Here is a 13,666-nt window from a genome sequence, read left to right as displayed (position 1 = left end):
TTTTCATTTTGGTGTAATGGTAATTGTAGTATAATTTAGTATAATAGCTTCTATGTACTTAATTGGCCTCGCAGGAAAATCTCCTGGCCCTTTTTGGACGAGGTGGGATTGTACGTACATGATCAGCAAGAGTTCAGTGTATGTGAACATATATCCTCTATACAGAAATGATCTCTCTCGCTCACCATAGACCGAGGATTTCTCCGCTTATCTACCGTTGGATTTGATCCAACGGTAGATTTGAATCAAAAAATCTAGCTGCTAAATTATTATTTTTAAGATTTATAATTCAAATTCAAAATAAAACAATAAATTACAGCACTAATCAAGGGACCTGTACTTCACCAAAACACGTTCTTAGGAATTAAAAAAAAAACAGCCCCCATTGCTTTGCCTCCTCCTCTCTCGTATGCCCATCTCCACCATTGTCTCCGGCGCCGCCGCTACTGACTTCGGCGTCACCTGATTTCTTCTGTCGACGTCATCCATCTCTTTCGGCGTCCCGATCGACTTCATCTGATATTCTCTTCTCTTTTTTGGTTTCTTCTTCAGTTTAGTTTAGTTTTATTAATTTCTTGTCTTTCAATTTTTCTAGGTTTCTCTTAATCAATTTCTCATTCATTTAACTTTAGACTTGCTTAATTGATTGTCAATGGTTAATTTTCTTTGTTGTTGTTTATTTTCAAAAAGGAAAAAAAATCGAGATTATGATGTACTTGCGTTGTTGTTTTGACATGTTTAAGTAAAAAAAGATATAAAAGAAAAGAAACCAAGTTAATTCTTTTATGTCTTTTATGTGGTGATTGTTTATATATTTTGAGGCATGAATATGATATTTCCATTAGCAAAGTATGTTGGAAATCTGGGAGGTGGACTTAGTAAAAATCAACCCTTTGGAGAACATTATTCCCATTGTATGATAGCAAACTTTTTGGTTTTTGTTTTCTTTCATTCTCTAGTGATCACCTATTTTCTTTATTACAGAAAAAGTGGAGAAGTCATGGAAAATTCATCAGATGAATTGATGTATCCTAGGGAAGAAGTTTATATCCCTCAAGTTTCAGATGGTAAGAAGCCAAAAGTGGGGCAGGAATTCAAGTCATTGGATGAGACATTTGAGTTTTATAACAATTATGCATTGAATGCTGGGTTTAGTGTCAGGATTAGTAAGCATAAGAAGAATGGAACAAATGTGATTGTTTGGAAAGAATATGTTTGTTTTAAGGAAGGAGAAACTGATGAGAGATGGAGGATAAAAAAAGTTGGGAAGTCTACATACATCGAAAGACAACGAGGGAATGTCCGAGAAGGATGCAAAGTAAAATTAACTATGGTTTATAATGGATCAAATTATGTGGTTAAGACTTTCATAGAGGGACACAACATCAACTTTCATCACCAACAAGAGTACACTTATTAAGATCTCATCGTGGTGTATCCAATGCAAAAAGGAAGTTGGTAAAACAATTGACGAGTGTGAACATTCCATTGTGTCAACAGTATGAAATCTTAGAGACACAAGCTGGTGGTTATGAAAATGTTGGGTGCACTGAAAGAGACTTAAGAAATTTTCAGCGAGATGAGAGAGAGAAACTCAAGGGTCATGATGCAGAAATGTTATATGAATACTTCAAATCAGAGCAAGATAAGGATTCAGATTTCTTTTTTGACTTTCAAACAGATGAGAGTAATAGGTTGGCTCGATGCTTTTGGGTTGACTCAATTGGAAGAAGAGCATATAAACACTTTGGTGATGTGGTTGTATTTGATACCACATACAACACTAACCGTTATTCGATGATATTTGCTCCATTTGCAGGTGTTAACCATCATGGGCAAACCATAATTTTTGGATGTGCATTTTTGAGTAGTGAGACTTTTGAATCATTTGTTTGGTTATTAGAAACATGGCTTGTAGCAATGCCAAAGGGTGCCCCAACTGTTATAATCACTAATCAAGATCCAGCAATAAGTAAGGCTATAGCTCATGTTTTGCCGGAGACTTTTCATAAATATTGTATATGGCATATTTCAAAGAAATTTCAACAGAAGATGGATTCTATCGTTCATCGAGATCACTATCACCTTTTCAAGAAAGCCATATGGAATTCTGAGACAAGAGAAGAATTTGAAGAAGGTTGGTTAGAAGCTTTAGAAATAAGTCAACAAAGAAGTAATGGATGGTTGCAAACAATGTATGAATTGCGTGACAAATGGGTTCCTACATATGTTAATGAATACTTTGCAGCAGGGATGTCTAGCAGTCAAAGAGCAGAATCAATGCATGCATTCTTCAAGCGTTATTGTTCAAAAAATAACTCTTTGATGGATTTTATCACTCGTTTTAATAGGGCAGTTGCTCATTTGAGACATGAGGAATTGATTGCAGACCATCAAGATTTGAATGAGAAACCTAATATGAAATTAGGGATGCCGATTGAGAAGCACATGGTAGATGTGTATACCGAAAGCTACTTTTACAGGTTTCAAAAGGAGCTTTATGATAGTAATGGCTACATGGTGAACCTCACAAGCGAACATGAAAATTATTGTATTTACGAAACACAAAGGGTGTTTGATAGAAGCTCTAGGGTGCGAACCCTTGTGCATGATAAGGTATCAAATATGGTGAAGTGTAGTTGCTAGTTGTTTGACTTCGAAGGTATTCCGTGCAAGCATATGTTAGCATATGTTAGCATATTTTCGAGTGAAACAGATCATGCAATTGCCAGAGAAGTATATTATGCGAAGATGGACAAGATTTTCAAGAATTTGTAGTGAAAAATGTAGAAGGCAAGATGGTGCAAATAAGTCACTAATAATGAGACACATGAGTTTGTTTCAACTCGCAACTGTTCTAATTGATGAGGCTGCAATCTCTGAACAATGTACTGAACTTGTACAAGAGTCATTTGAAGGGCTTGCTGAAAAAATTAGGATGATGAATTTGAGTTTGGTTGGAGAAACATCTTCTATCAACAATTACTACATTGAAAATTCTGAAAAACAAAGTTTTATAGATCCTCTCCCAGTTAAGGCTAAAGGTTCTATCATCATTTTCAATTAAGAGGAAAGAAAGAGCAAGGAGGTGTCATGGGTGTGGTAAAGTTGGGCAATCGCATGATAAAAGAAATTGTCCATTGCTTAATAGGTATGTGATTGCATTCTCTACATCTAATTTCCATTTTTTTTTTTATTTGAGTTTGCTCATTTTGTTAAATATTTGGGTTTGCTTCTAGGTCGTCTACAATGGACAACAATGTTGATGAGGATTTTGGAGAAGAATAAACTACAAATGAGGAGTTGCAGAGAGGGATGCTACTGATGTAGAAGTCTTCATAGAAAAATTGATGTCACGAAGGGTGGATGGGAAAAAAAGTTCATAATTAGATTTTTCAATTGCTTATTTGTTGAATATGATTTTTTTTATTTTTATGACACAGTTATTTCTTTGTTCAAAATGAAAGTAATTTTGCAGATGAAAAATTTCTATGAATTAAATATGAATTCTAATTATTTACCTTAATTTCTAAGATTTATCTCTTTTCCTCAACTTCAACAATTTCAACAAAATTTAAATCCAATATTATTGTGCAGGCTATTTGTATGTGATGAAAACAAGAGATTTGTACATCCAATATAAGTGAATTTTCACCATCACTCAATTGACAAATTAGAACTCTTAACAAGCCTTTTCATTTAAGTATGTACGTGATTTGAAGTTTGAACAGCTCTCGTTTGCCTCAAAACAATTACATGTAAAAACTTGGAAAGAACATTGAGCTAATACAATTCTAAGATTACAAGGGCAAAAGCTTATGCTTAATTAGGTAATGTAAGGAATGGTATAAGAGGCTTGCTATTAGAAAGGAGAAACAAGCTATGTGCGTTTTGCCAACTCCAAGTCTTTGAACTTAAACGGTCTGGAGATTGCTTGGAGTATCTTTGAGCAATACCCCATCTAGTGAACTGCAATAGACCTTTGGTTTAAGTGCACCAAACCATACAACTGGAGCACTGTGTACTGGGTTGCTGATTATCTCCAATTATATTGGGTCCTAGGCAGGTTGGTACGTTTGACTTGCCTATATTGGTCATTCAACTCCAATACCTGATAACAAAAGAAGAAAACACAGATCATTCCAAGAGATCAAAAATTGAATAAAATGTTGATTCGATTGACAACATCAATTTAGTCAAGTACTGATTCATCTAATCAATTGACAACATCAATTTAGTCTAATACTGACTCCTACAATCAATTGGCAACATCAATTTAGTCTAACTTAAAATAACATCAGTTCAGTACTCGCCTCAGATTCTCATCAATTCATTCAGACCATAACTAAACCCAACCAATCTCAACAAGTATAACCCATTTAAGGGAACCAAAAAGATGAAGAACAAATTTGATAAGCAGCTAGGAGATTAAGGGAAACCCAGAAAAATTAATACTTTTTAAATGAACGACTAATCAATTTAGAGGAATCCAATCAAATTGAAGGAATACCCAGAAAAATTGATACTTTTTAAATGAACGAGAAATTGATTAAGAGAAACTCAGAAAAATTGAAAGACAAGAAATTAATAAAACTAAACTAAACTGAAGAAGAAACCAAAAAAGAGAAGAGAATACCAGGTGACGTCGATCGGGACGCCGAAAGAGATGGATGATGTCGACAGAAGAAACCAAGTGACGCCGGAGTCAGTAGCGGCGGCGCCGGAGACAATGGTGGAGATGGGCGTACGAGAGAGGAGGAGGCAAAGCAATAGGGCTGTTTTTTTTTCCAAGAACGTGTTTTGGTGGAGTACAAATCCCTTGATTAGTGCTGTAATTTATTGTTTTATTTTGAATTTGAATTATAAATCTTAAAAGTAATAATTTAACAGCTAGATTTTTTGATTAAAATCTACTATTGGATTTGATCCAATGGTAGGTGAATGGGGAAATCCTCGCTCTATGATGAGCGAGAGATCATTTATGATCCTCTATATATATATACATATATATTCATTGCTTGTCTAGCTAGCTTTTAATTTTGTCCATTATGTTGTGAAGGAATATGATTTGGTTTGTCGACTTTAATTAATTGGTATATATCTAACATCAATTGATTGATGAGCAAAACAAAGTGACCACGTACATGATTACCTCACAATTGTCAAAACATGACAACATTGCTCTAACACTGTAAATGACATTCTCCAACTACGTACGACCTATCACATCTTGTAATATCTTGAATAAATCATAAAGAAAATACATACATACACACACATATATATATATATATATATATATGCATATGTGATCTCTCATTGTTATTGATCAAAAGGTGTAGGCCATTTTAAAGTGGAAAATCCTCCCATATGTATTTTCTGGACTTTAATCATAACCTGTACCTTTACAGCTTTACCCTTTATGAGACCCTACGATCGAGCAGGCTTTCTCTTTGTTATTCTTTCATTGTACCACAGGGTCCACATTCAACAACTTGTCTAAAGGATTACAACAAGTTTCTATTCATCATATATATATAAGCAGGTTAAGCAAGCAATTAATTGGTCAATTTTTTTTAGATTTCAATTTTACTTATAGCTCAAGTACTAGCTTGCTGGGGAAGTAATGAAATTCCATCTAGTATCTATTTTATCTTTTTTACATAAAAAAAAATCGAACTCTAAACCTAATTTAGTCCTAATTTATTATCCCGCATTCGTTCACCACTTGAACTATAAGACTTCATTTGATACCCAATTAAGTAAACACTGCCTCGGGAGTGGTAGAGCACCGACTCTTGCATTCGCCCTCATGCCATTTGGTCGGTCACAACTCACAAGGCAAAAAATAAACAGAAAACACAACCTAGCTCACAAGATACAACTCCATAATAAGCTATCATCAATAAGTAATGCTAAGGAGACCACAATGTGTACTACTCTCTCATAGAAGTGAAGCCCACCTATACAAAATACAGAATATGGTACCAGAATGTTGTGGTCTCCTTAGCAGTATTGATCTTCAATTGAGGCAAATTCACTTAAAAGAGAGTCAGATGCCCTGTTCTTTTTGTTTGGGTTAATACTATCCCCTCAATGATTACTTGGAATTTTAGGAGATAACAAGTCTCACAAGGAGAATTGATTAAATGGAAGTTGAACCTTCTCAAGAACAAAATGCTTCAATAACATAAAATAACCATGATCACTGTCGAGTTCTATCACTATAAACAGGAATATTTAATCTTGAACCCCCTTCTTTTCACTCTTTGGGACCTAATCAACAGCAGAGATGGGTAATGGTAAGACATTATTTATGTTACTAAATGAATCTATTCAAGCTTCTTCCCCTTCAGCCCTCCTTTAGGGATCCTACTGAGGACACCAGCATCCAGCTTCTGATAATGATTTTGAAGCTGGTCAACTACCGTGTATGCAAAGCTGTCAACCTGATCTTCATATCTCTCATACAGAAGTGGCAATGTGTGAGCAGCAACAAAACCTAAAAAGGAGTGACACGATTAGTTCTCTTGCATTGCACAGAAATAAGGATAACTAAAAAGAAAAAACCATATTATGCAGTAAAAAGAGACGGATCATGAAAAAGCTTCAACATAAGTCCTATAAGCATGTCTAGCTCAAACAGAGAAAAAAATCATGAATAAAACTAGAGCTCTACAGTTAGCTAAAATAAGCAAAGATATTATCATTTATGGTTTGCATCCATTGTTATGAGGAAAGAAAATGCAGGAAATCATGTATAAGTTTTTAGCTTCATGATCCTATGAGTTTAACTTCCTCATAAGCCACAGCACAGTGTGTGTGTGTGATAGAAATTAATCACATTGACAATTAGAGAAAGATAGAAATAAATCATATTGACAATTAGAGAAAGTTTGCATCACACTAGTGTTAGGCTTAATTTTCAACCACTGTAGCTAAAGATATTACCAACAGTACTAACAGGTTTCAGTTCCATGTAGTGCAAGTGATGCATCAACTGCAGAAAGGTGAAGGACAACTCTTTATTCTATTATGCAAACACCAGAATAACAATATTCCAGACGTCAAATGACAATCAAAGATATTATCTTTCTCAACCATCTTCATGGTTATCCCAAATTGAACCATACCATTAACAGAACAAATGGTATAAAACCAGATCATGTATTAATAAGAGATTTGATAACATTAGTGGTTGGATCTCTCACCAATGTACAAAACGGTCAGAAAATTGCACCAGCTTCCTATCACTGCAGCACCCCACAAGCTTGCTACAACCTGGGAGGATATGTCTACAGTTTATTACAATCTTCAAAGACATTAAATAATAATAATAGCATGGGGTGGTTGGTACCAAACTTGCATTAATGCTAAAATCATGAAACCACTGCAAGCCAAGCCAAGTAAGGACTTAAGTTGAGAATCTAACATGAGGACTTGCACATCAATTCATGAAATCATATATAGATGCCTGAGATGCATAGTTGTGAGAGTGGCTGTCTTGCTGACAATACTAATCCTCCAGTTAAACCCTCAACTAAGGATACACACACACAAAAACAAAATAATAGCTCAAATATACCGCAAGAAATTGCTTCAAATTTCCTCCACATGCAACATCTTGAATAAACCCCAACCCTTGATTAATTTCAGCACCAATTGAGGTGGCAATGCTGACAAATAAGTCATGAGGAAGAACAAGGCGAGGAACTTTAGATGGAGACCTGACACCATGGAGAACACAATACCAAGATCACAAATTCAGCTCTACTGTACACAAGATCACCGAACCAAGCAAAGCAAGAAGCTCAAAGTAAGCATTTTGAAATCACCTGTTAATTAATCCTGAAACATTTGACCAAACAAACTGAGCAACCATACCAAGAACCAAAGCAAAGCTCACAAGAGTCAAGAAATGATAATTGAACCATTCAAAGAGCACCCAGATAGCAGTTGCACCAGTTAAAACACTAGCTGATATCTTTTTGTTCCTCCACAATAAGACATCAGCAGCTGCATAATTCAGGTACAAAAAGAGAAAAAAAATAACAAGAAACTTAGAAGGAGCAACAACTTCTAATTGCACAAAATTTACTATTACATGTAATGAAACAGAATAATCCTACATTTTCCTCCACCCAAAATATGGTGGACGGGTTTCTGGTGTCCAAATAGCCGATTGAACTGGGAAGTGACTGAGTTTGAATTCTCTTCCCCAAAAAATGAACCAGTTTTCTGCTTTGAACTACTTTCAGCAAGCATGCCCCCAATGCTGCTCAAAAGATCCTCTGCAGTTATTTTCTCAGGCATTTTTCCTACACTTCACGAACAGAAACTGTGGTCAAGGGGTAAACTATTAGACTCTGAAAGATTGCATCAATACAGTAAAATTGTTAGATACACCAATACACACAATCACACATGGCAGATGTGATAGATTTAGTAGGGTTAACAATAGTAATTACACAAGAAATTATGCCATAACGCAAGTAAATTTATTTGGAAGCAAGGGCATAGCAAAAAACTTCATTCCCCTGCCCCAACCTTACCATAGCTCCAACTTATTTACCATGGGACACAAAAGTTTGTGCTTGCACATCTGTCCTGTGTTTATGCATCTGGCACAGCAGTCATTGTTATTATGAGCACACCAAAGTGATAAATAAAGAAATCAGAATCTCATTGGCCCTGTGATCCACACTTTTATGCCAAGAAAGAGGCAAGAAGCACAAACTAAGTGAAATACTGTTTAGCAGAAGATTTCCTCGAAGATACTCTAAGCTAACCGGTTTAACAATACTGGGGAAAAAATATACAAAACTTAACAAAATAAAATAAAATAAGAAGCTGTTTGAAATTTTAAGGGGAATTACACTGTACATCCTGCAAACCCATTTCTCTGATTAAAAATTTTGTCCTTACAAGACCCCAATTCAGAGCAGCTCTATCTTGTATCCTATAAAGATATTTTAGTATCTCAACCAAAGGCTGTACATCACAATCCACCAACACCAAGATATAAATTTTCAAAAATTAAAATAAAGTCAACCATATAAAGAAGTTCCAGTTCGCATCACTCAAGGACACCAAAATTTCAATGATCCAGAATTCCAATTCAACTAAAATCAACTCTACTCTAACAGAATCACTACAGTAAGAGAAAAAACAAAGAGTGAAACCTAATCCGATCCAATCACACACAGTTCATAGCATCAAATTGACAAATTTCATCCAAAACCAACAACAAATTACACAATTTAATTAAGCCCAAAAGAAAGAACATGAAGTAAGAGTGGTGAATAAGATGCTGAGAGCACAAACCAGAGCCAAATGAAAGATGGGTTATCTGAGCTGAAAAGATTTAAGCAAAATGAAGAAGCAGAAGATGATGGGTTTTGTTGTAGCTTGTGAATTGTGATGGCAGTGCGTGAAGAGCATGGAAGACAAGTAAGAGCACCTAACTATACTAAGCAATAATAAATTGCGTGCAGGAATTGAATATTTGTTTTTCTTATTTTAGAAAAAGAAAAAAAATATATTAATTATAACAAGCGCACACCAAGAGAGTCAAGAGACTCCTTGTAGACTTTGTAGTTACCTCAAAAAAAAAAAAAAAAAAAAAAAAAAAAAAAGACGCCTTGTAGTTTGTAGACTTGTAGTTGGTCCTTGCCGATAAAGTTGTCGCCTCCTTTTTTTTATTTTTTATTTTGGGTTAAAGGTGTGAGTCGTGTGACTAGTGAGAACCCCGCTGACCTCTGAAAAAAGACAATTATTATGGAAAAGTAAGTAAAATAATAAATAATTACTTGCTAAGTATACGAAAGGACTCCTAATAAATATTCGTTATTCATTATATGGAGAAATTATATGCAATGCATTAGTGCTTGTTGCCTAAAGGGATTGGTGGTTACCCATTAGTCCATTGGTTGGAGAGGGCAAGTTTTTAATTCTTACCATGAACGTGAGAGTAAAATGTTTTATATAGAGAATTGGAAGCTTCCATATCAATGTCCATGGATATTAAGGACAAGCTTCAAAAGTGAAAATAGGGATTCCTTTTGTTAATAATCAAATGAGATTTGATACGGGCTCAACTTTCATTGTAATTCAATGATTCGAACAATTTAGCTTATAAGTTTTTATTTAAAAATAATTCTTATAAAAAATCGACTATATCAAAAGTCATTTAATTATTTAATTATTATCAAATAAATAAGCAAACATAGTGTTTTCAAAAAAAGTTAAATGATAATTATGATAATCAGATGGCTAAATGTTTTTCGATTTTATGAAATAAATATGACTTCACTATCATGATATGCATGTGAAACCTACCATATAAAAATGAAAATAACATACATATTATTAGAATAAAATTATTTACCTGAGGATCTCTATTTACCTAGCGGGGTGGGGATGGTAGTAGTTGACCCCTCCTCTTAGACCTGTCAAAGGATCAGATTTTTATCCAAATCCAATGTGAACCCGATATGATTAATAGGAGATGATTTTGGTTATTCAATCTGATAATTCGATTACAATCCAAATTCAATAACCCGTTAAGTTAACGAAACAAATATGAATTTTAGTGGATCCGATTTGATAATAATCTGATCCGATTTAATATAATATATAACTTATTTTTCTATATTTATTACAGATATTTCATATGTATATATAATAATAATTCAAGTTTTTATACATTAAATTACTTCACATGAATAAAATATTTTTCGTGTCGAACTATCGGATTATAATCTAGTGGATTAGATATGAATTTAGTTATTAACAATTCATCAGATTGAGTTAATTGTCTTATCGGATTGAATTCAGGCTAATCCGCTGCATATCTAATCCATTGATAGGTTTACTTCCCCCTCCCCCTTTTCTATTTACAAGACTAGCCGGCCCTAATTTAAGTCCATATCATCTACTTCAACCCAGAACTTGGGCAGGTTCTCTCAATCCACCTAACCTTCAGGTTCAACAATTAATGGTGGACTTTAAGGGAAACCCATAATTAATTAGGCCCAGTCCAATGGGCCTCTAACAGAGAATACCCTCCTAGTTTCAGCATGACCAAAGAAAGCCACGTGGCACCAATGACAGAGGTCCAAGTGCAACGCATGACTTTGAAATGAAACATGTAGGAAAGAAAATGCATACAATGCCACGTGGCACCAATGAGAACCCCTACAGCCTTATCCCACATCAAAATCTAATCTTCCCATCATCCAATTCCCTGATCCAATATCCAAAAATTAACCAACCATTTTCCTTCACATATCACACAACACAACATCCAAAGTGCAAACCCATTTTCCTCAGCTCACTCACATTCTACACCACAAAACCAAAACTACTACTTCACTCCCTATACACAAAGACAGATCACAGAGAGAGTGTGAGTGAAGGAAATGGCCTCCACTGCATGTTTTTTGCACCACCATGCACTCACTACCACCACTCCTGCCAGGTCCTCCTCATCACAGCGCCAAGTGGTGAACATCAAGCCCAACCAGGTAGTCATCTGCAGGGCCCAGAAGCAGGCTGTCCCGGAACAAGACGGCGCCGTTAACGTCTCTCGCCGATTGGCTCTTACAGTCCTCATTGGGGCTGCAGCCCTCGGCTCCAAAGTTTCGCCAGCTGATGCAGCTTATGGCGAATCCGGTAAGAGCAGAGTCACATGTTATGTTGTCAGATTGTGAATTTACAACGATACGATAATATGTTATCGAATTTACAGTGTGACATGTTAAATTATGTTGGCAAACTGTGAATTTACTATGATAAGATAAAATTCTTCTTTTTTTCCTCAATCAAATTGATGACTTGAATTATGATTAAATGCATGTGCAGCCAATGTTTTTGGGAAGCCAAAGACAAACACAGACTTCTTGCCATACAATGGAGAAGGGTTCAAGCTGTCCATTCCTTCAAAGTGGAACCCAAGCAAAGAGGTGGAGTACCCTGGTCAAGTTCTTAGATATGAGGACAACTTTGACACTACAAGCAATGTATCTGTCACAATCACCCCAACTGATAAGAAGTCTATCACTGACTATGGCTCCCCTGAAGATTTCCTCTCTCAGGTATGCTAGCTTCTCCTTCTACCTCATCACAACCAATTCCATCATTTAAATACTGCCAATTACTTACAATTCAGCTGTGATGTGGCTTTTTCTAGGTGGACTATTTGCTTGGCAAACAAGCCTACTTCGGAAAGACTGATTCTGAGGTAATTCGCTATATAATATAGAACAGTAATGTTAGAGTCATCAAATTTGTTCACTAAATTATGTGTCAGTATAATACATGTACAAGTCAGTTAGTATCAGAAATAAATGAGGTTCAGATGGACCCAAATTTGAATAAATGAAACACTCTCATAACCATTGATGAACAAATTTTAATGAAGAAATTTGGTGACCCTAAGAGTACTCAATAGGGAAAATAGCTTATACCTGCAGCAACAAAAACCATGGTTACTTTGACAAACACCAACTGACAGACTTGTGTGAATTTGTTGATAGTATATCTCATATCGAGAATGTAAAATTTTGCATTACAATATATAATGTCGTGGAACTATCTACCCATTATCAGTTAGTCTTGAGTTGGATGATGCTCTAACTTCTACAGGATTCTTATGAAATTTGTATTGAAATTGGTATAGGGAGGTTTCGACTCTGGCGCTGTGGCCACAGCCAACTTATTGGAAACTTCAACTTCAGTGGTTGATGGGAAACCCTATTACTACTTGTCTTTGTTGACAAGGACAGCTGACGGAGATGAAGGCGGCAAGCACCAACTAATTACAGCCACTGTGAAAGATGGCAAGCTTTACATTTGCAAGGCGCAAGCCGGAGACAAGAGGTGGTTTAAGGGAGCAAAGAAGTTTGTGGAGAACACTGCAACTTCTTTCAGTGTTGCCTAAGAATTTTATGAGGAGGGTTTGTATATGTAAATCACCTTAATTAAGATTGTGAAGTTTGTCTTCAGCTCTCTAGTTTTTTCTTTTTCACTTTTGTTTTCCATTTTTCTTTTTTCTCCAAGTGTTTCAGAGTTGGTTATAACTGAGGGAACTGGTTGGAGTTGGCCTTGAGCATATTGAAATATTTCATGGTAGTCAGGACCCTCTTGAAATGTGTTTCAATCTCTCACTCTCAATCTCTCTCTAATGATTTAGGGTGTTCTCTAAGGGCACAATTTTACACATAAAGCTATACTTGTACCATTACTGTTGTATATTTTTCTCGTAAAATCAACAGTCTACTTTGTCTTCTGTGCATCTTTAAAATCGACCCAATAAACTGCATCGAGGATTATCAAGCATTGTTTGTTTGTTTGTTTTTTTTTTTTTGTTCTTTTTGGTTTGTAATTAAAGTATCAAACATTGTTGATGATACAGGAAAAACAAACTAATATCTCAATTTTTATCCAAGGTTTGGTAAAATTGACAAGTTAGAAAGCGGGTTTACTACAATAGCCTTCTCCAGTAATCCAAATTGAAGGGCCCCTGAGGCTGTGTATTTACCCAGTGAGATGTTTGCAATGCTAGAAAGATTTACCTAAGACTATTATCTGCTTTTATCTTTTAAAAAAGCAATAAATACATGCAAGATAGGTTGGGCTTTTCCTACTCTGCTTAAAGCCATAGAAT

At 35.4% G+C, this 13,666-nt stretch overlaps 3 protein-coding genes across 5 annotated transcripts; 2 read left to right on the top strand and 1 right to left on the bottom strand.

Moving 5' to 3' along the window:
- Nucleotides 1-1,000: 1,000 nt before the first annotated feature.
- LOC147287823 (protein FAR1-RELATED SEQUENCE 5-like) lies at nt 1,001-3,067 on the top strand. Its single transcript, XM_086240953.1, has 3 exons — nt 1,001-1,213; nt 1,501-2,616; nt 2,717-3,067. Exons 1-3 carry the CDS (start codon nt 1,001-1,003, stop codon nt 3,065-3,067), a joined length of 1,680 nt encoding a protein of 559 aa, XP_086097079.1.
- A 3,095-nt stretch (nt 3,068-6,162) lies between these two features.
- LOC147287822 (Reticulon family protein) lies at nt 6,163-9,502 on the bottom strand. 3 transcript variants are annotated; one of them, XM_086239878.1, is made up of 6 exons: nt 9,325-9,502; nt 8,130-8,338; nt 7,836-8,016; nt 7,586-7,727; nt 7,212-7,281; nt 6,163-6,502 (listed from the first exon to the last, which is right to left on the bottom strand). In XM_086239878.1, the coding sequence occupies exons 2-6, from the start codon at nt 8,311-8,313 to the stop codon at nt 6,333-6,335; spliced, it is 747 nt and encodes a 248-aa protein (XP_086096004.1). In that variant the 5' UTR covers nt 8,314-8,338; nt 9,325-9,502; the 3' UTR covers nt 6,163-6,332. The 3 variants fall into 3 exon arrangements, with proteins under 3 accessions (XP_086096004.1, XP_086096005.1, XP_086096003.1); XM_086239879.1 differs by having other exon boundaries at nt 8,130-8,323; XM_086239877.1 differs by having other exon boundaries at nt 8,130-8,318; nt 9,325-9,499.
- A 1,799-nt stretch (nt 9,503-11,301) lies between these two features.
- PSBP-1 (photosystem II subunit P-1) lies at nt 11,302-13,159 on the top strand. Its single transcript, XM_086240577.1, has 4 exons — nt 11,302-11,673; nt 11,863-12,095; nt 12,191-12,241; nt 12,680-13,159. The coding sequence occupies exons 1-4, from the start codon at nt 11,421-11,423 to the stop codon at nt 12,938-12,940; spliced, it is 798 nt and encodes a 265-aa protein (XP_086096703.1). The 5' UTR covers nt 11,302-11,420; the 3' UTR covers nt 12,941-13,159.
- The last annotated feature ends 507 nt before the right edge of the window (nt 13,160-13,666 follow it).

Source organism: Dryas octopetala, chromosome 4, assembly GCF_963921425.1.
Source record: "Dryas octopetala chromosome 4, drDryOcto1.1, whole genome shotgun sequence".
Taxonomy (NCBI): Eukaryota; Viridiplantae; Streptophyta; class Magnoliopsida; order Rosales; family Rosaceae; genus Dryas; species Dryas octopetala.
The sequence above is the reverse complement of the archived record's forward strand: the minus strand, read 5'-3'. Positions and strand labels throughout refer to the sequence as shown.